At 47.8% G+C, this 21,477-nt stretch overlaps 1 protein-coding gene across 1 annotated transcript; it reads left to right on the top strand.

Moving 5' to 3' along the window:
- Window positions 1-10,603: 10,603 nt before the first annotated feature.
- Window positions 10,604-16,767, top strand: SPATA19 (spermatogenesis associated 19). The gene is made up of 7 exons (XM_073807921.1): window positions 10,604-10,939; window positions 11,108-11,164; window positions 11,656-11,748; window positions 11,926-12,017; window positions 14,989-15,066; window positions 15,343-15,418; window positions 16,594-16,767. The coding sequence occupies exons 1-6, from the start codon at window positions 10,862-10,864 to the stop codon at window positions 15,407-15,409; spliced, it is 465 nt and encodes a 154-aa protein (XP_073664022.1). The 5' UTR covers window positions 10,604-10,861; the 3' UTR covers window positions 15,410-15,418; window positions 16,594-16,767.
- The last annotated feature ends 4,710 nt before the right edge of the window (window positions 16,768-21,477 follow it).

Here is a 21,477-nt window from a genome sequence, read left to right on the forward strand (position 1 = left end):
GTGTAATCAACCTGCTGTCTGGTAGCTGGCTGGTCACCCCAGGGAATGGCACAATGGCAGGGACTCAGTATTGGTTTCTGCTGCTGGTAGACTGGGCACTCAGCAGTGGCTGTAGCCAGGTTGGCCTTGACGAGTTAAGTCCATGTTGCTGAGCCCATGTATCACCTCCATCCCTGCCACCACAGCCCCTTTGTTCATGAGTCCATTGGGCGATGACAGGGGTGGCTGAGAAAAGAGGCTGCCTGGGAGCCACAGGGTCATCTTGTCCTCTTGATTAATAAAATCCTCCTCCACTGAGGTCACCCTTTGGTGAGCAGTCACATAGGACACAAATGTCTTCATGTGTTTTGCCCATTCCGAGAGGTCTATCTGTATACCTCTTCCCCAGACCTCCTTGTCACCAGTTTTCCAATTATGTTCCTTCCAGGTCCCTGACCAGCCAAACCATTACCCCCAGCCCATGAATTAGGATACAACTGCAGGTCTGGCCACTTGTCCTTCCAAGCAAAGTGCACGACCAGGTGCACTGCTCCAAGTTCTCCTGCTGGGAGGATCTCCCTTTAGCGTGTTCTCCTGGAGAGGGCTGCAGTGCTGCAGCTGCCCACTTTCAGGTGGTGCCTGTATGTCCTGCAGAATCATCTGTGAATCAGACCCGTCTTCTCTCCCTCTGTTGACTGATCATAGGGAGCTCCCCAGGAGGCCATGGGTGCAGACTGGGAGAGAAGGCAACGTGGCAGGAGTGGGGACCACGGACATTTGGGCCACATACTCTTTTGTGCCTTCAGGGCCTGCCTGGGCCTAAGTTCAGTGATATCACCTCCATTTACTGACGGGGTGCTGCTGTGCATGCCCAACTTTATGGCCTGGTGGGTCAGACAACACCCAATTCCTGAGGAGCTCAGGTCACGTGGTAACTTGGTGGTCCATGGTTAAGCATTCAGTCTCTACTGGGGCCCAAGAGCAAATCAAAAGCTGTATATCAAAAGGAGAGTAGCTGTCCATAGACGATGGCAGAGCTTTGCTGCCAAATCCTAATGGTTCCCACTGTGACTTACCTGTAGGGGCTGCCAGAGGTTCCGGATAGCCTCCCTATGTGCCACTGGTAGTTCAAGCACCATTGAACTACTGGGTCACAGGCCTAGTGGCAGAGCTACTTCTGGTTTTCACTAACAGGCATTGGGAAAAAAGTGCTTGCCAGATCGATTTCTACATATCTGGTACAGGGGAATGTGTCAATTTGCTCAAGCAGCGAAACTACATCTGGAACAGCAACTGAGTTGGAGTCCCCACCTGGTTAAGTTTACAGTAATCCACTGCCAATCTCCAAGGTCCATCTGTCTTCTGCACAGACCGAATAGGCAAGTTGAATGGGGATGTGGTGGGAATCACTGCTCCTGCACCTTTCAGGTCTTTCGGGGTGGCATTGATCTCTGCAGTTCCTCCAGGAATGTGACATTGCTTTTGGTTTACTGTTTTCCTAGGTAGAGGCAGTTCTAATGGCTTCCGCTTGGCCTTTCCTACCATAATAGCATTCACTCTGCAGGTTAGGGAAGCAGTGTGGGGATTGTTCCAGTTGCTCATTATGTCTATTGTAATTTTGCATTGTGGAAGTAGAGAAATAACCACAGAATGGGTTCAGAGACTCACTGGACCCACTGTGAAATCGACATGAGCTAAAACTCCACTGACCACCTGACCTGCATAAGCCCTGACTCTGACTCAGGGACCACAGTAACTTTTTGGGTCTCTTAGAATTAGTATTAGTTCAGAGTCAGTGTCCAGTAATCCCTGAAAAGTTTAACTTCTTTCCATCCAGGCACAGCCACCCTGGCAAAAGGCTGTAAGTCCCTTCGAGGTGGGGGCAGGAGAAAGGTTAATAGTAGGCGTGTTTCGTAGTGTAGCAGGGTCCTTCCTTAAGGGGATCTGGCCTCTCCCTTATTCAAGGAGTTCTGGGTCTGTACACTGGCTCAAATCACAATTGGTCAAGGGACCATGGCTCTGTTTTTATGCTTCAAGTTGACTTCTGTTCACTTGACCTAAAATTCTCCCACTTAAATAGATCAAGCAAGAATTTAGTGGACCGCCCATCTATTTTACATCTGAGGATACCATGAGCAACTAGCCAATACCATAGGTCTCTGTTAGTCAGGCTTTTTATTACTGCTTTCACTCAGCTGCCCATTACAGTAATCATGCCCACCTTGCCTCTGATGATTAAGTGTTGCCACTTGGCCCCTGCTACTCAGGATCCAAGCACCCCATTGCATGTATATCCCCCCAATTCGGTGGCAGCAGTTGCCACTGTAATTTCTGACCTACAGAGAAGTGTGACCTCTGAGCTCTTTGAGGATGCTGGAGCTCCCCTCAGATTTATTCCTCACAGTCATGGTGAAAGGTGTGTCCTCTGGATACCCGAGGGTGGGTGAGCATGCCTTACGTGATAAGTACACTCGAGCATTCCAACCTCCCTAAACCTTTGGATACCTTTCTCTAAAGCACACCAAAGCAATTCTGGCATTTCAAATTCATTGAGTGTAGGTCACCTGCTGGTCCATGTTTCAACCAAACAAACTGTTAGAACGCTTTCTAACTCCTCAAGCTGTAATATTAAATGAGAATCTGCTCAGTGGACCCGCATCAATAAATTGGTCCAGATCTGACTTTAGGTTCCTTCCACCATTATCTTAGACCCTTAATATTCACCCACACACTTTCCCCAGATTTATTTATGTAAAAGTTGGAAAAAATCACTTTTTTTTTTTTTTTTTTTTTTTGCGGTGCACGGGCCTCTCACTGTTGTGGCCTCTCCTGTTGCTGAGCACAGGCTCTGGACACGCAGGCCCAGCAGCCATGACTCACGGGCCCAGCCGCTCCGCAGCATGTGGGACCTTCCCGGACTGGGGCGCAAACCTGCGTCTCCTGCATCGGCAGGCGGACTCTCAACCACTGCGCCACCAGGGAAGCCCCACATTGTTCCTTTGGAGTGTAGTGCAGCTCCTTGTGGGACACACTTTGTCCCTCACCTGTTAAGGACTGCTGAGTGCAATTACAAATGTAAAAGCCAATAGGGGTAGTGGGGATGGGTCCTGTGGAGAATCAACAGTGTCTTGCAAGGCAAGTATCTTGGGTTAGGCCATTACAGTTTCCTGAGGCAAAGCAGGATTAATCTCTTCAAACTTGGTGAAAGGACTGCTTCTGCTGGAAAAGAAGACTCAGCAGAATGTCAGGGTTCAGTATCCCCAGCTTCATCAGGATCTGCCCATATGTCCCCATTCCAGTCTTCAGGATCCCATTACTTCTCAGTCAACACCTTCACGGCACCAGCAGACACCTTGTGAGGCTGGAAACTCAACTTGGGTTGTAATTTTGCCACTTGCAGGGTGAGACTGTGGGTTTGGTTTAAGGTAATCTCAGCACTGTGACAGGAGATAAAGGTTTCCTTCAGGGAAGCTATTGAAACTTTCAGGTCATTTATGCAGTACTTAAACTGGGAATCTGAATCCCTAAGCTCATCCTTTTCTTTCCCCACTTTGTCTACTGTAATTAGGAGCAGCCAGTCAAACTCCTTATACTTGTTACACAGAAATGTTCTAAAGTATCGAATTCAGTCACCTAGAACCTTACCTCTTATAAGTATTGATTAGGAGGATCCAATAGTTATATTATGAATATCTCTATTACCACATCTTGTCATGGAAAATGCTCTCTGGAGAACCAATTCCAGAAACCCCAGAGCCAATTCAGAAAACATCCTTAGAATTCTGTTCTTCCAGAGCTATTCTTGATACTAAAGTTCATATTATTCTGGCTTCTCTAGTGAAACAGTCAATAGGCTAGCTATGTCATCTTTGTACCTGTATCATCTATTTACCTGTCTCTCTACCTATGGGATTTATTTTAAGGAATTGACTCATGTGATTGTGGAGGCTGGCAAGTCCAGGGCAGGGCAGGCCCACAGATTGGAAACTCAGGCAGAATTTCTCCATTGCATTCTTGAAGCAGAATTTATTCCCAAAGCAAGCACAAGGGGGAAATAATGAAGATTGCATTAGACATCAGGGAAATAGAAAACCAAAAAATAACAGAGGAAAAAAAATAGGGAAAGACAATGTAAGCAAAAGGTGGTCTTCAAGAAGATTAACAACAATAGTAAACACAAATATTTAGCTAAGATGAGCAGGAAAAAAAGAGAAGACACAAATTGCCAAAATCAGAATTGAAAGAGGGAACATCGCCATTGACCCCACGGTATTAAAGAGGTTCTGTGGGAATACTATGAACAGCTTTGTGCCAACAAAGTAGACAGCTTAGAAAAAATGGATTTATAGCTTCAAAACAATGCCTATTGAAATTCCAACAGTATTTTAAAAAGAAGTAATTGGCAAGCTAATTTTAAATTCTACATGGAAATTCAAAGGACCTAGGATAGCCAGAAAAAAAGAAAGAGAACTTATACTACTTTGTCTGAAAATTTACTATAAAGCTATAATTATCTAGTCAGTGTGGTACTGGTGTAAGGCTAGGCATGTAGGTCAATGGAACAAAATTGAGTTACAGAAATAAACTCTTATGGTCAATTGGATTTCCAGCAAAGCTGCCAAGGCAGTTGAGTGGGAGGAAAGGATAGTCTTCAACAAATGATGCTGGTATAATTATATACTTATATGCAAAACGATATATTCAGATCCTTCCTCATGCTATACACACAAAAAATAGCTCAAAGTGGATCATAGGCCTAAATATAAGAGTTAAAATTATAAAACTTCTGGAAGAAAACATAGGGAAAAAGTCCTCATGACCTTGTAGTTCTTAGATATGACACCAGAAGCATACTCCGTCAAAAACGTAGAATTTGATGTTATCAAAAGTAAAAGCTTTTTCCTTTCAAAAAAAGAGAGAAACTATTAAGAAAATGAAAAGAATAGCTACAGATTGGGAGAAAACATTTGTAAATCATATATTTGATAAAAGACTTGCATTCAGAATATATAAAGAACTTAAAACTCAACAAAAAGAAGACAAACCTGATATAAAAAATGGAATAGATATTACACCAACTAAAGTATATGTAGGGACTTCCCTGGTCATCCAGTGGTTAAGACTCTGCACCCCCAGTGCAGGGGACACAGGTTCAATCCCTGGTCGGGGAACTAATATCCCACACGCCGTGTGGTGCGGCCAAAAGATTTAAAAAAAAAAAGTATGCAAATAATAAACACATGAAAAGATTATTGACATTATAAATGATTAGGAAAATACAAATTAAAACCAAATGATATACCTCTTTCCACAACAACTAGAATGGCTATGACTTAAAAAGACAGACAGGGATTTCCCTGGTGGTGCAGTGGGTTAAGAATCTGCCTGCCAATGTAGGGGACACGGGTTTGAGCCCTGGTCTGGGAAGATCCCACATGCCGCAGAGCAACGAAGCCTGTGCACTACAGCTACTGAGCCCAAGTGCCACAACTACTGAAGCCCATGCTCCTAGAGCCCATGCTCCGCAACAAGAGAAGCCACTGCAATGAGAAGCCCACGCACTGCAACGAAGAGTAGCCCCCACTCGCTGCAACTAGAGAAAGCCCGCACGCAGCTACAAAGACCAAATGCAGCCAAAGAATAAATAAATTTATAAAATAAAAAGACAATATGAGTGTTATAAAGATACAGAGAAATGCAAACCTTCATACATTGCTGGTGGGAATGTAAAATGTCACAGCCTCTTTTGAAGAAAGCTTGATGTTTCTTAAAAAGTTAAATATATACCAAATATTTAGATGTTTAATATTATCCATCTTTTGCAATCTCTTTCCAAAAATATAAGAGAAGGGAACATATTCCAATTCATTCTATGAGGCCAGTATTACCTTGATACCAAACTAGACAAGACCATTACAAGAAAATAAAACTGTAGGCCAATAGCTCTTATAAATCTAGATCTAAAATCCTCAACAAAATACTAGCAAACTGAATCCTGCAACATATAAAAAGAATTATATACAAGTGGAATTATTCCAAGAGTACAAGACTCATTTAACATCTGAAAATCAAAAATTAATATATGATATTAATAGAGTGAAAGACAAAAACCACATGATCATCTCAAATGCAGAAAAAGCATTTGGCAAGATCCAATGCTTTTTGGTGAGAAAAACACTCAAAAGCTAGGAATAGGAAGGAAAAGTCTTCAACTTGATAAAAGGCATCTACAAAGACCCCTCATTTAATGCCATACTTAATGATAAAAGACAATGCTTTTCTCTTAAAATCAGGAGCGAGAAGAGAATATCTACTCTCTCCAGTTTTACTTAACAATGCATAGCTGGGGCAGTTGTGCAAGAAAAAGAAAAGGCATCCAGATTGGAAAGGAAGGAAAATTATCTCTATTCATAGAAGACATGATCTTGTATGTAGAAAATTCTAAGAAAACCACTAAAGACTGTTACAAACAATGATTTAAGCAAAGTTATAAAGTACAAGGTTAATACTTAAAAATCCACTATATTTCTATATAGAAGAAATGCCAAATTCAAAAATGAAATTAAGAAAATTCCATTTACAATAGCATCAAAAAAATAAAATGCTTAGGGATAAACCTAATAAATGAAATACAAGACTTGTACATTGAAAACTACAAAACTTCGATGAAAGAAATTAAAGAATATATAAATAAATAGAAAAACACTCCATGTTCTTGGAGTGGAAGATTGTTGTGAAGATGACAGTACTCTCCAATCAATCCACAGATTCAATGCAATCCCTATCAAGATGCCAAGGCTTTTTTTTTCTTTTTGCAAAACTTGACAGTTCTGATCCTAAAATTCATGTGGAAATGCAAGGAACTCACAATAGCCAAAATAATCTTAAAAAAGAGAACAAAGTTGGAGACTCACACTTCTCAATGTCATAACATACTAGAAAGCTATAGTAATCAAGACAGTGTGGCATTGGCATAAGGATAGATACATATATCAATGGAAAGGAGTTGACCGTTCAGAAACAAACCCTTACATTTATAGTTAATTAATTTTTGACAAGGGTACCAACACAGTTCAATGGAGAAAGTACTTCTTTTTTTAACGAATGGTGCTAGGACAACTGGATTCCACATGCAAAAGAATGAGGTTGGACCCCCCCACCTCACATCGTATATAACTGAAAATAGACCATAGACATAAATGTAAAAGCTACAGGTGTTAAACTATTAGAAGAAACAAAGGAATAAATCTTCATTACCATGGGCTAGGCAACAGTTCCTTAGATATGGCACCAAAAGCACAAGCAACAAAAGTAAAAATAGATAAATTGGACTTCATCGTTTTGTGTGATAAATGATGACTTTATTGATCACTTTGTTCTTCAAATGATATCATCAAGAAAGTGAAAAGACAGCCCATAGAATAGGAGAAAATATTTGCTAAGCATGTATCTGATAAGACACTTGTACACAGAATACATAAGGAACTCTTACAACTCAACAATAAAAGACAAATAAGTCAATTGTAAAATGGCAAAGGATTTGAATATACATTTCTCCAAAGAAGATATACAAATGGCCAATAAACCCATGAAAAGATGCGTGGCATCATTAATCATTAGGGAAATACAAATCAAAACCACAATGGGATACTACTTCATAGTCACTAGAATGTCTCATATCAGAGTGACAGATGCTAACAATGTTGGCAAAGATGTGGAGAAATTGGAACTCTCATGTATTAATGGAGGGAATGTGAAATGATACTGCCATTTAGGAAAGATTTTGACAGTTCCTCAAAAATAGAGTTACCGGGGGCTTCCCTGGTGGCGCAAGTGGTTGGGAGCCCGCCTGCCGATTCAGGGGACACGGATTCGTGCCCCGGTCCGGGAAGATCCCACATGCCATGGGGAGGCTGGGCCCGTGGGCCATGGCCGCTGAGCCTGCGCGTCCGGAGCCTGTGCTCCGCAGCGGGAGAGGCCCGCGTACCGCAAAAAAAAAAAAAAAAAATAGAGTTACCATGTAGCTCTGATGCATAATGCCATTAATCACTTAAGTGAAGAGTAAACTATTCCTGATTAGCATTATAACTCCAATCATCTGTCTAAACTTTAAAATAGTGACAATAACAAGTGTTGGCAGAAACATGAAGTAACTATTACAGGCAGTAGTTTGTACAACTGCCTTGCAGTACTCTTTTGTTTTTTTAACATTTTGTGAGAATTTGTTTTTATTTTTATTCTTTTTTTTTTTTGCGGTACGCAGGCCTCTCACTGTTGCGGCCTCTCCCGTTGCGGAGCACAGGCTCTGGATGCACAGGCTCAGCGGCCATGGCTCACGGGCCCAGCCGCTCCGTGGCATGTGGGATCCTCCCGGACTGGGGCACAAACCCATGTCCCCTACATCGGCAGGTGGACCACCAGGGAAGCCCCTATTTTTATTCTTTAAATATTTTGTTTATTTACTTATTTGGTTGCACCAGGTCTTAGTTGCAGCAGGTCGGCTCCTTAGTTGCAGCTCACTGGCTCCTTAGTTGCGGCAGATGGGCTCCTTAGTTGTGGCATGTGAACTCATAGTTGCGGCATGCATGTGGGATCTAGTTCCCTGACCAGGGATCGAACCTGGACCCTCTGTATTGGGAGTGCAGAGTCTTATCCATTGCGCCAGCAGGGAAGTCCCCAGTACTCTGTTATAGACTAGTACTAAATATATGTAAAGCCTATGACCTAGCAACTCTGCTCTTTGTTATGTATATGTACAGAAGATTTAGTGATTATGTCAAGGAAAAGATAGGTAAAAGAATGTTCGTAGCAGCAGTACTTTAAAAAGCGTCAAACTTCTAGATATAACACAGATGTCCATCAGTTGTAAATTTGATAGATAATTTGTGTTATGGTAATACAGTGGGATACTAGGCAAAACACTTATGGTGATAGATGTCAAAATGTTGGTTCCCTTGTGGGTCTGGGGGCCTGTTGGGGTGCTGGAAATGTTCTATGTCTTGATCTGGGTGGTGGTTAAACATGTGTATGTATGTGCGTGTGTGTATATAAACACACGTATGTGTGTGTGCGCGTGTGTGCACACATGCTTAAAATTTTTTTCTGAGCTGTGAATGTATTTATATATTTTACTGTATGCATTTCATAACATAGTAATAAAATGTGAGAATAGATTTATGTATGTGTTTCATTTTGGAAACATAAACACAGATGCACAGCCTAGAAACTTATGAAAATCCTTCTGAAGAACAAAGTTGAAGAGACAGGGAAGGAGATGGAACTTCCCTGAGTTTGTCTTTTCATGTAGTTTTAATTTTTGAATAACATTGATGTTTTAAGTATTCAAACAATGAAATTACATCAGTAAGGATGGAAAGAGTTTTTAGGAGATAGTAGCAGAAACAGAGGTGTTGATGAGTAATTTCATCTTTTGGTTTGCAGCTTCCAGTCTCCCTTGGCATTGGTTTGGGGTCATATGACTAATACTGGCCAAAAAGCTTTAAGAAGAAGCCTTTGGGCTGGAACAGAAGAGGTGATTTTATTCCTGCATGTGTTCTCTTCCTTTGTTTGGCAGTCATAGAGGTCACATGCTGACAGCATGGAGCCAGAGGACGGATTCATCCCTGTATCTCTAAGTCACCAAGTGGAGCACAGCTACCCTGAACTTGTGTTTTGAGAGTGAGAGTGAGTCTCGGCTTTCATCTGGGGACTTGTTTGTTGCCTTGGCATAGCCTAGAGAAGATGTAAAGTTGAGATGATTTGTTGAGAGTGAGGAGATATAGTGGCTATTTTAGGGACGTTGGGGAGAGTGAGATAAAGGTTTTCTATACTCTTCAGAAGAATCGGAATAGAACATTTATAGACTGTTAGAGCTGGAAGAAAACTAGAAACATTATCCTTTTCTTTTCATTTTGAAGACAAAGAAACTAGGACTAGAGGGACTAATGATTTTGTCAACATCGCATAACCGGTTAGTGGTGGAGACAGGATTACAACCCTCATTTCTGAGACCTTGAGAATAGTCTCAGGGTTAGGCTACAACTACTTTAGAGAGCAGCTAAACATTTGCTTTAGGATATTGTGAATTTCACTTCCCTGGTGAAGGTTCTAGATGGGAATAGCAGTTTTCTGAGCCCCTGTCAATTGTTTGCCCCCAACTATGAAGTCACAACAGAGCCCCTCTTCCATTTCCACTTAACTATCCTTCCACCTAGGCAGTCCACTGTGGGTGGCTTGGGAAAATCAGGAAATATCTTCACAAGAAATGGCACTTGCACTTTTTACCCTTTACCTCTTATTGTTTGGATTATTTTTTGTGATTCGAATCACTTGTGTAAACAAAATAGACACAAAAGTAAAGCGTCCTTGTTGAGAGTTGTGCTCCTCCATCTTTGATGTTTTCTGGGCGGACAGGCCCTTTCTCCCCATTTGTAAGAGGAAGAATAAGAAATGCTGTGGCGTGGTTTGAACGAATGTCTAGAGGGCCCAGGTTATTTTGTTACAAATGTATTCTTTTGACTATAAAATCTCTTTCTGCTTCAGCAGTGCTCAAGAGTGGGTGACCAGCCATAAGCCTCCCTTACCCTCCATAATTTCTATCTTTGATTCAGTAACTTCCCTCTTGTATCTTTCTCAGGCTCATATCCTGACTGCCCACCTCCCACCTCCATTTCTGAGCTGTGGCCATCACTAATGTGGACACTTCCTCACCTTTCTTTTCTACACTCTGACCCTGGGGATTAAAGGAGGTCATTGTCACATCATCATTGGCCAGCCAATCAGGTGGGCACCTCCCTCCAAGGACCTCCTTGTGCCAGAGGAGTTCTCAGCCTGCTTCAGTGGAAGGAGGGAGCCACGAAGGAGGCCTGGTGTAAGTCCAAAGATGATAATTACAACATGGATTGTGTACATTCTCGCCCGGAAAGGTGCCGGGTTCCCCTTCCCACCGAAAGTCAGTTCGGTAAGTGGGGCTGGTGGTAGCCACGTGGAAAGTGTGTCAGGTATCGTTTCCCCTCTGAGCCCCTGCTGCACTTCTGGAGAGAAGATCTCACAGTGCTAACTGTGGATAATGGAGGAGGGGCTGGGTCTCTCTGTATTCTGAGGGCATCGACTTACCACTTTGTTGCAGGACGTGGAAGTTGTGGAGAGCGAGGCTGTGTCTGTAGTACAGCATTGGTTGAAAAAGGTGAGTGAGATTCCTCTGGGACTCAGGGTACCACAGATTGTAGAGAGCTGACCTCAGTGGGTGCAGGGAGCTGGACTCCCTCCCCCTACAACCAGGAAACCCAAGCTCATTGCCCACCAGCCTGCCTAGAGCCGTGTCTGATTCACCACATGTCCAGAAGGACCCGGGCTGTCCCCTCGCCAGAGATGGGCTGGCGTCACCACCAGCCCCGCCCTGCTTCTCAGGCACACAGGAGGGGAGGGGGTTTCAGATGCGTGGCCCCACTGCAGGGTGTCTCAGGAGGACCTTGGGCCCATGACTTACTGAGTCCCTGGAATTCCACAGGAAGGTAGCAGTAGACGAGCTAATAGCAGGAACTGTGCGATACGGCGTGTTTGTGTGGGCACGCATGTGTGTGTTGTGATGGGGAAGAAGAAACAGGAAAAGGAAGAGGAGGGAGAATTGGGGCCAGATAGAGTGACACTTTCTGAGGGAAATTGCTTGTCTTTCAGACTGAAGAAGAGGCTTCCCAGGACATAAAGGAGAAGATGTCCACCAACTGCCCTCCCACGCATGGCCAAGATGTACATGTGACCAGAGACGAGGTAATGGAACCTTTGAGCCGCTCATCCTGGGGAGGGGGCAAGGGGAGGGAAAGGGGGAGGTGGGTCCTACCGCAAAGGGTCCTGGGCAAGTGGGCAGAGCTTGTCCAGGCTGGGCTCCACCCTGGCCGTGGGGTCCTTGCTGGGCAGTAACCACTGGATTCCACCCGGATTTCCTAGGTGAAGCACCACCTCTCAAAGTCTGGTTTGTTAACAAACCAGAGTCAGGAGGTCCTGGAGGAAAGAACAAGAATCCAGTTCATAAGATGGAGGTAAAGCATCTCATCTGCCCCAAGCTCGGCACGCTGTGGGGAGGGGGAAGCAGAGAAAGCACAAGCCCCCCTCTTTGGGATTACTGGCCAACACAAACCCTCGGCCCTCCTTCTCTAGAGACGTTGACTCCTTTGAGTTTTTCAGCCTTACTTTGGGGTCTCTTCTTTTTTTGTCTGCGTTGAATCTTCGTTGCGGTGCGCGGGCTTCTCATTTCTCATTGCGGTGGCTTCTCTTGTTGCGGAGCACGGGCTCTAGGCATGGAGGCTTCAGTAGTTGTGGCACCCAGGCTCAGTAGTTACGGCTCGCGGGCTCTAGAGCGCAGGCTCAGTAGTTGTGGCACATGGGTTCAGTTGCTCCGCGGCATGTGGGATCTTCCCAGACCAGGGCTCGAACCCGCGCTGCCAGGGAAGCCCTTACTTTGGGGTCTTAAGGGAATATTTTTGCTATCTTGAAAGCCCAGCTCATTGCTAAATTTTAAAATGACTAGAGGGGTTGGAAAACTGGGCTTGCTTACCATTTCTTAAATGCTTCTGAATAAATTTCAGATTTCTGTTGTTTTTGCACTTGATTTGTCCAGAAGTGGCTGCACTTTAAAGAGACCTACTAGAGAATGGACTTGAGGATGTGGGGAGGGGGAAGGGTAGGCTGTGACAAAGTGAGAGAGTGGCATGGACATATATACACCACCAAATGTAGAATAGATAGCTAGTGGGAAGCAGCCGCATAGCACAGGGAGATCAGCTTGGTGCTTTGTGACCACCTAGAGGGGTGGGATAGGGAGGGTGGGAGGGAGGGAGACGCAAGAGGGAAGAGATATGGGAACATACGTATATGTATAACTGATTCACTTTGTTATAAAGCAGAAACTAACACACCATTGTAAAGCAATTATACTCCAATAAAGATGTTAAAAAAAAAATAGGCTCATAAAGTGCAAAAGCCAAAGCCCTCGTTTGGGAGGAGGTGAGAGGAGGTTTCTCAGCCCTGAGGCTAGAATTCTGTGCTCCACAGTAGCTGCTTTGTCAGCCCCAGCCTGCACAGACCATCTACACCGCCACCACCTTTCCTGGCTCTGAAGAGCAAGACTCCAGGCAGGGGAGCTGGGCCTGGAACCTGGCTCACTGCCTTGGCACACGCTTCCCTGCCTCCTTCTGGGATGGTCTCTTTTCCCAGTAGACTCATTGTGGGATTCCACTGGGCTTCCCCCCGCTGTGAAGGAGCCCTCTCTCATCTCTGGACTTGACTTCCTTTCTGTGCCCCCATCGCCAGCTTTGCTGTCTCCTATCAAGGAAGATATGTTTCTCAAGAAATTTGTTTTTGCTTCAGGATGTACAGTTTTCCCGTGTTTACCCCTTCCAGTGGCATTAGCATTTTAAAAGAGGATTCAAATGCTCAAGAATTGCATAAGAGGAATGGTCTAATTTGAGGCCTCCCTGGGAAAGGGTTTTTTTGGATGGAAGCCGGCCAAGGTCGCCCAAATCATGAACATTGGTGACTGTCCCCCGTCCACCACCCTGCATGTGGGAGGCTTGTCCTCCCCTGACCTGGCCACGCTACCTGCTCTAGCTGTTGCAGTTCCTTGGTTTGGACAATCTGAACATCATCCTCTGGTATTTTTTAGAGCTTGGCTGTGTAGCGTAAGTAGGTTACAGCTTTGGAGACACGGGACAGAAATCAGTCAATTTTCTGCATACAAGTTCTCCACTCTGGATATTCTGTGGAGATTTTAAACCAATAAACTCAGCCTGCTTCTCCCTCCGATCCACTGATTTTGGCATCCTCCTATTAGTTTCGTTAAGTACGTAGTCAGGGTTGCATACCCCTTTATTAAGCACCACTGAATGCTCATTTATATGGTAGATGTGTACTGGCCACCTGATGTTTGCTAGGGCCTCTGGAAGAGAGAACAACATAAACCAAGTTCCCCATTTGAAAGGATACAAGTGACCTGCGTGGAGAAGCATGTGAGCACTGAAGGACATGTTGGGGACACCAGTAGGAGGGCACAGTAGGGGGCCGGGCTGCACAGGTTCTCGGCTTTGCTGCCTAGGCTTCAGAGGTGTTCCTAGCAGGACGTTCACCTGGGCTGACCCGTGTCTGGGCAGGGACTGGACACACAGAAGCCCGAGCCAGGTAGGGCCTTCCACACGGGCAGGAGCCTGGCACCTTGGCCCACCCCGTCCAGCCTCTGTGTCCCCTTCTTCTCGGAGGCATCCCCCTGTCCCCTCAGGCCCTCTGTCCTTTCTTCTCTCTCTCTTTGGGCACTGACCAGCTCCATTTTATATGAGCCATATTCCGGAGCACGTTTGGGCTGCGGGTCCTCATAGGCGGTATCAAAGCTGAATTCACAGGGAAAACCCCAAAGCACCTAGAGCAAGGCATTACCCAGAAGGCACTGTCAAGCATGGGGTGGTCCGGTGGGCACAAGAATGGTGGTCCAGTGGGCAGGCTGCTTTTCCTGGAGTGGAGGGTTTGTGAGGGTTTGTTGGGGTGTGGAGTTGGGAAGGGCATGAAGTGGACTGTGGTGAGGAAGGCAAGTCCAGAACAGTGAAATGAAACAAAAACAGCAGCAAAGAGGAGCCTGCAGCTTCTTTGTGACAGAATGTTCTAGAAGGATCTCTAAATCATAGTGACTGTGGCACAATGCTGATGATAGAGAGCTGGTGACGAAGCTGGAGAGGAATTCAGACTCACTCTGTAACTCTAGCAAAGGCGCATAACCTCTCTGTCTCCTTGACTCTCCTTAGGACCATTTGCTACCTGCCCAGGATCATTGGGGGGCTCAGGGGTACTTGGTAGTAAAAAGAACGCTTTGTGTTACTGATACAAGGAGGGTGAAGGTGCAGCTCAAAAGCTCATGGTGACAGGGTCAGAGCTATGGTCCCCCGTGGTTCCAACCCTGGAGGTTCCACGGTGACTGGTTAGAAGAGAAGGAACCCGGGAACCCCAACGTCTGATGGTGTTTTGCAGCCGTACCCGTATCTTTCAAGTGCCAAGCGAGGTGAGAAATGATGCCATGCGAGAACGGATAGAGCAGGTGAGACGAAGGTAAGTGTTTGAGAGGAGTTGATTTGTGTCCTAACTGGGGGCAGGTGGGTGGAGCGCTGCTGGCCTCTCCGTGGGTCTCCCTTAGCTCCAGCCCTGGGCCCGGCCAAGCCAGGGGCCCTTCTGGGCTGAGCGCCTCTTCCCGGGACTCAGCTCCTGGGCCAAGGCTCGGGCTGCCGGCCCACCCGGCCCTGTGCGACGGTCTGGGTGTGTGCGTTCGGGGGGGCTCTGCCACCCTGTGGTCTCCCCACTGCCTCTCCTCTCCTCTGTCCCCTGCAGCATATGCCATCTTACGGATGAGGCATCTCAGGAGCTTCACAAGACAAATTCCTACTCAGACTGCTGAGAGCAGCAGGTGAGAGGGCTGACAGGTGAGGGGCCGGGCCGAGAGGACGGCCTCCCTGGGCAGGGAGCCGGCGCACTGGGTGGCGCTTGAGAATACCAGCAAGGGGCCTGCACCTGGGCCACTGGGGGTCGGGGAGCAGGCAGCTGCCTGAGGCTCCTGCCACGCCTCTTAGATTTCCAGAAGGACTTGGAGTCAAGGTCAGGTTTGCGTCTCTGAGTCTTCACTGTGGGGTCGCAGACCAGTGCTTCTCAGTTGTCCACGGGCCCCGGGGTCTCAGGGGCTGGGCGGTCGAGGCTGTGGTGGGACGTGCAGCTCTGGTCTGGGTGTAGCTGCTGCTGGTCTGCTGACCCCTCTCTGAGTCACAGGGTCACACAGCACTGGGGTGGGAGCGAGGGCGCACAGGTTTTGGCCCAGCCCCCGATCAGGGCTGTGACCTTGGCTCGTGTGGCCTCTCGGCCTGCACACGGCACCAGCGGTCATGGCAGCGGCTGTTCGTGCTGCTCTGGAAGGTGGCGTGGTGGCGTGCCAAGGCCAGGAGTTGCCTCTCCAGGAGGTACCTGTCCGGGAAAGGTTGCTGCACCCCTGCCACGCAGTAGAGACCATGCTGATCATCGTGGCGGCTGATGGGGGGGCCACCAGCATGCTTAGAGGAGGGCCGTGGAGGTGTATGCTAGCAGTTATTGAGCGCTTACTGTATGCCAGCTCTGCACAAGACACTTTGCCCAGGTTTCTCATCTGACCCAAATGACTGTAAGAGGAGGGTGTGGTGGTGCAGCTGTACTCACAGTACAGGTTAGGCCACCCTGGGGAGCAGGTGATGGCTTTCTTCCAGCTCCAGCGTGGGCGATTGCTTCATGCCCTGGTGCCTGTTTCCTGACTTCAGGACGTTGCCTTGTGGACCATGGGGTCCAGCACGTGGCAAGCGCCGTGTCAGTGGTTTGCTAACGTCAGCAGGGACGAGGAGTCGGGGGTGCCTGCGGGCACTTCTGTGTTTGAAGGTGCAGAGCCAGGCTCCCGCACCAGCTCTGCCTGACACACCACCCCTCCTCCTCGTGGGTCTTCCCACTCCTGCATCCTGCTCTGTGAATGTCGAGAGCAGCGGGCTTAAGGAGGCATTGCCAGCCCTGCCTGTCAGGCTTCGCACATTTCCGTGATGCGCCCCTGGGCATTTCCCTGCCTCCCAGGTTGATGCCCTTCAGGGTCAAGGAGCTGCCTGTGTCGGAAGGATGTCCAACCCCCCTTGACCTGAGGAGCGACCACACCTGGGCAGAGAGAATCCAGTGGGTGAGCCCTTCCTTGTGACAGTGGCAGCACTGGAGTCTTCTTGCTGAACTGCTGATAAAGAGATGCTCTATTTAACCACCATCCCAGCCTCTGGTGTGAGTGCTTTGCCATCATTCATTCATTGGACCCTGAGCACGTCACGGGCTTGCCTCTGGGGACACAGGCTCTCAGCCTTGCGGGGAGACAGCTGACAGGCCCCTACCATTGTGTGAAGCAGGCTAGCTGGGGCTCCTGGGGTGTTAGGGGCAGGGCTGTGCTGGGGAAGGAGGACTTCCTGGGGAAGGTGTGGCATGTCTATTTCACTCAAGTATTTTATGTTCATTTACTCCTCCTCTAGAGCACTTCCTTTCCTTATGTAGACCCATGTTTCTGACCTACATCCTTTTTCCTCCTGAAGAACTGTTAACATTTCTTGCAAGGCAGGTCTGCTGGCAACAGTTTCCTTTGTCTGAGAAAGTATTTCCATTTCATTCTGAAGGCCAGCTTTGAAGAATACAGAAGTCTAGGGTTTTTTTTTTCCCCCCCAACACTTTGAATATTTTGCTCCACTCTCTTCTTGCTGGCATGGTTTCTGAAGGGAAGTTGGATGTGTTTTTATCCTGCTCCTCTCTGGGTAAGGTCCCCCCACCCCAGCTTTCAAGATTTTTTGTGTGTGTGTTTGATTTTCTACAGTTTGAATATACGTTCAGGTGTAGATGTTTTGGTGTTTATCATGCTTGGTGTTCTGAGCTTCCTGGATTTGTTGTTTGGGGTCTGTCATTAATTTTGGAAAATTCTCAACTATTATTACCTCATATATTTTTTCTGTTCTTTTTGTTTCTTTCCTGGTGTTCCCATTACTCAAATGTTACACCTTCTGTAATTGTCCGCCAGTTCTTGCATATTCTCTTCCACTTTTTTTCATTTTTTTTTTCTCTTTGCTTTTCCATTTGGAAAATTACTACTGACGTTTCTTAAACCTCACTGACTCTTTCCTTGTCCATGTCTAGTCTGCAGATCAGCCCATCAAAGGCATTCTTCATTTCTATTTCAGTGTTTCTTATTTCTGGCATTTCCTTCCGATTCTTTCTTGGGGTTCCCATCTCTCCACTTATGTTACCCATGTGTTCTTGCATGGTGTCCACCTTTTCCACTAGAGCCCTTAGCCTATTTATCAAGGTTGTTTTAAATTCCCAGTCTGGTAATTCCAACCTCTCTGCCATGTCTGAGTCTGGTTCTGATGCTTGCTCTGTCTCTTCAGAATGTATATTTCACCTTTCATCATACCTTGTAGTTTTTTGCTGAAAGCCAGGTAAGATGAATGAGATAGAGGGACTGAGGTAGACAGGCCTTCAGTGTGAGGTTTTATACTTGTCTGGTTAGGGGTCAGGCTGTGTTTACTCCTTCCAGCAGCTGTGGTGTCAGAGGCTAAAATTTCCTTTCATGTCCTTGCTTTTTGTCTTTGGGTTTCCCTAGAGATTCTTCCTTAAATAGGGCCTGAAGCTTGCAGTTCTTTGAGGTGTAATCCCCTCTTACTTTACAGGAGCTCTATTGATGTGGTGAGGTGTGAGGGGCAGGGAGGGGAGCATCCTGTAATCCTCTAACTTGGTCTTGGTCTCAGTTAACCTGTGCGCCTGGCCTGTGACCTTCACATGTGCTTCTCCTCCAACTCCTACCTCAGGAGGGACGGGAAAGCGGGAGGGGGCTACAGTTGAATATTTTCCTTCCCTCGGCCAGGTAGGCTCTGGCAAAATAGTTTTCCTTGAGAGCAGGCCTTTGTTAAGGAAAACAGAATGCTTAAGACATATTTCAAAATGGCTATTTTCCCCTCCTCTTGCTGGGAGATGGGAGTGGGGGAGGTTTCTCTGATCTTCACTCTGAGAACCTGGTGGGGTTCCTTAGGTCCTTCCTAAGACTGGCCTCCTGGACTTGTTAACTCTCCAGCCTGTCCACACTGAGTTACCAGTAGTCCATCAGCTATAGTTTAAGCCTTGCTCCCTGGCCCTGGTTCCTGGAGGTTCTGCTCTGGTACATTGTGAGTCTCTGTATCCACCTGTCTGTCTCTCCTAGTTTCAGGTCAGCGGTTTGCCCCGTGACCTTAGTTCTCTGATGGATCTGGGAAGAGTTGTTGCTCTTTGGTTTATTCAGCTTTTTCTCTTATTGCGAGGACGGGTGAGGACTTCCAAGCTCTTTACACACAGACCAGAGACTGGAGGTACCGTCTCACATTTACTGAGTGTCTAGTAGAATAACAACCAGTGTTTGGTGACCTCTTAGCACGTACCAGAGACTATAAGCACTTAACCCAAGCAGCCCTCTGGTGTAGGTACTTTTATTATTAGCGAGGAGACCACGTGAGACCACGTAAGACCGCGAGGTGGTTACCTTGACCAGAGTCACTTTGCGATAGAGGAGTGATGGAGCCCAGCCTAGCCTTCTGGCTCCAGGGCCCCCTTCCCAGCCACTTTGTGTGTGGGCCCTGGGCTGGGCTGGGCTGGGGAGCATGCAGTGAACAAAACCCCTGTCCCTGTCCTGGTGGAACTTTTGGGTTGACAGGGGAGACAAGTTTTAGACTACATTAGTCACAATTTTCTCAACTACCATAAAGGAGTACTATGTATAATGGGAACTTGCCCTGATCAGAGAAGAGAACTGAGATTTACTTTTGCTTATTTTAAAATCATCACCTCATTTTGCAGGTGAAGAACTGGAAGTTCAGAGAGGTTAAGTGGCTTTCCTGATGCCACACAACCATTAGATGCATGGCCAGGATTGGAATGCAGGCCGTCTCAGGCCATACCACTGTGCAGTACGTACTGTGCAGTATGCTGGGGTGAGGGGTCGTTCCGGTGGACAGTAGTGGTGGTGGTGGTGACCTTGGCCAGCCTGACACTGTGGAGGGGACGGGGTAGAGGTAGGATGGTTCCTTAGCCCCTGCCCCACTATATCTAGAGGTCAGGAATGCCTGCACTTCCTTCCCATCACTTCCTGTCCCCTCCCAGCTTCCCTCTGCCTGTTCATGTAGCAGAGGAGGGAAGTGAGAAGAGCGGCAGTAGAACTGGCCAGGCAGGAGCTCCAGGACAGGAGGAAAAGCAGCAAGGCTGCTCTGGCTGGACAGGAGCGGAGGGAGAGGGGCACAGAGGAGGGAGCTGAGAGGGGCCCGGGCCAGGCCACGCGGGTGGGGCCTTGCCCCAGCAGAGATGGGAAGCCCAGGAGTGTTACCTGTGGAATCGGGCTGAGGTGCAGGTTGGGGGCGAGGAGCCCGGGAGGGGTCCCCAGGGAGCGAGGGGATGGGCTTGAGACAGGACGGAGGTGACCTGGTGATGGTGGCACCTGCAGAGTAGTGAAGGAGGGATGTGGGGACAGCTGGCAACAGGGGTGCACTGTCCAGGAAGGGTCTCATGGGGTAGGCTCAGTTTGGGTCCTGATGTGGCCTTGCATGTGATGTCCAGGAGGTGGATGGACAGACAGGGCTGGGCTGGAGGGGTGGCCCCTGAGAGTGCCTGGGGCAGGACCAGGCTGACCTTTGCGGGCAGGGCTGCAGTCCAGACCTCGGCAGGAGGATGGAGGGAGGGAAGAGGTCCACAGGCCACTCTCTGCAGTCCCAGAAGCTCTGCCTTCCCGACCTCTCCTCACGCTCCTGGGGAGGCGCCAAGAGACGCTCAGCGGGCCAGGCCTCTCAGCCTCAGGCTCCTGGGTCACAGTTCAGTGAAGGGACAACACCTGCTCCACAGTCCAAACTGAGCGCCAGTTTTGCCGGAAACCACCAGATGGTGCCATTTCCATGCAAAAACAGGTTTCCGGAAGGTGAAGCCTGTGTGCGACTCAGGGTTTAGATCTTATTGCCACTTGGGAAGCATGAGCAGACGGGAGGCCTTTGAGCATCTTAGTTTAATGATGACTACAGTGCACGTCCACATCCATGAACTACGGTAGGGCTACTGACTCGAAGCGTCCTGAGCGTTTACGTGCAGCCGTGAGCGGCTCCCCAGGCGAACATTCTGTGGCGTCCTCAGGGGCTCAGGGTGGTGGAAGGCCGACAGGCACAGACATAACTCAGGGTTGTGTGAGCATAGACGGGAGAGCAGAGGAGGGAGTGGTCTCTGCTTGAGAGAAAGTGTGGACTTCCCTGAGAGGGGACATTTAGCAGAGGCTTCTCCAGGCTTCGGCAACGAGGAGGGGTCTTCTAGGCAGGGGACACCCCTGCGGGAAGGTGTGGAGGACAGTTAGGGACGTAGGCCTGGCCCTGAATGTTTGGAAGGCAGGGTGTGGTGGAGATCACAGCAGGAGAGGAGGCGGGTAGCCTACAGGTGTGTGCAAGAGAACCCCGTGGAACCTGCCAGGGTACCCGAGGAAAGGAGCCAGACGTGCGTGCTGGCCGGGGGCGGGCGGCGGGCGGTGTGCCCTCGGCTCCAGCTTCAGGCACCTGGAGGAGCAGGGGCGCTGTAGCCCTCGGGAAGGAAGGGAGACCGCAGTCCTGGGCCCGGCTGGCCCGCCCTCTCGCTCAAGCACGTGGAGTGTGCGGAGCGAGGGACCTGCATTGGTGGTGTAGCCGCAGCTCCTCCAGACCCTGGGTGGAAATGAAATCATTAAGTGGCTCAGATGGAGTTTTGTTCTGTGCATGATTAACCCCAGGAGGGGAGTTTGGGAACAAATATGCCTCCTCTACCTGTATTACAGGGGGACTGAGCCACGGTAAATTAAAAGAAAATCACTGGCAAATTTGGGACCAGTCAGCTGTGACCAAGCCATTAGTGTAGTTAAATGAAGCTGAAAGAGCTAATAAAGGCTTTGTGGGTCATGGA

Source organism: Tursiops truncatus, chromosome 8 (genome assembly GCF_011762595.2).
Source record: "Tursiops truncatus isolate mTurTru1 chromosome 8, mTurTru1.mat.Y, whole genome shotgun sequence".
NCBI lineage: Eukaryota > Metazoa > Chordata > Mammalia > Artiodactyla > Delphinidae > Tursiops > Tursiops truncatus.

Excerpts from the sequence above, each read along its gene's own strand:
- SPATA19 (XM_073807921.1), top strand. The coding sequence starts at position 10,862 with ATGATAATTACAACATGGATTGTGTACATTCTCGCCCGGAAAGGTGCC. Across the intron at positions 11,165-11,655 it reads TACAGCATTGGTTGAAAAAG|ACTGAAGAAGAGGCTTCCCA; the intron begins GTGAGTGAGATT and ends CTTGTCTTTCAG. Across the intron at positions 12,018-14,988 it reads ATCCAGTTCATAAGATGGAG|CCGTACCCGTATCTTTCAAG; the intron begins GTAAAGCATCTC and ends GGTGTTTTGCAG.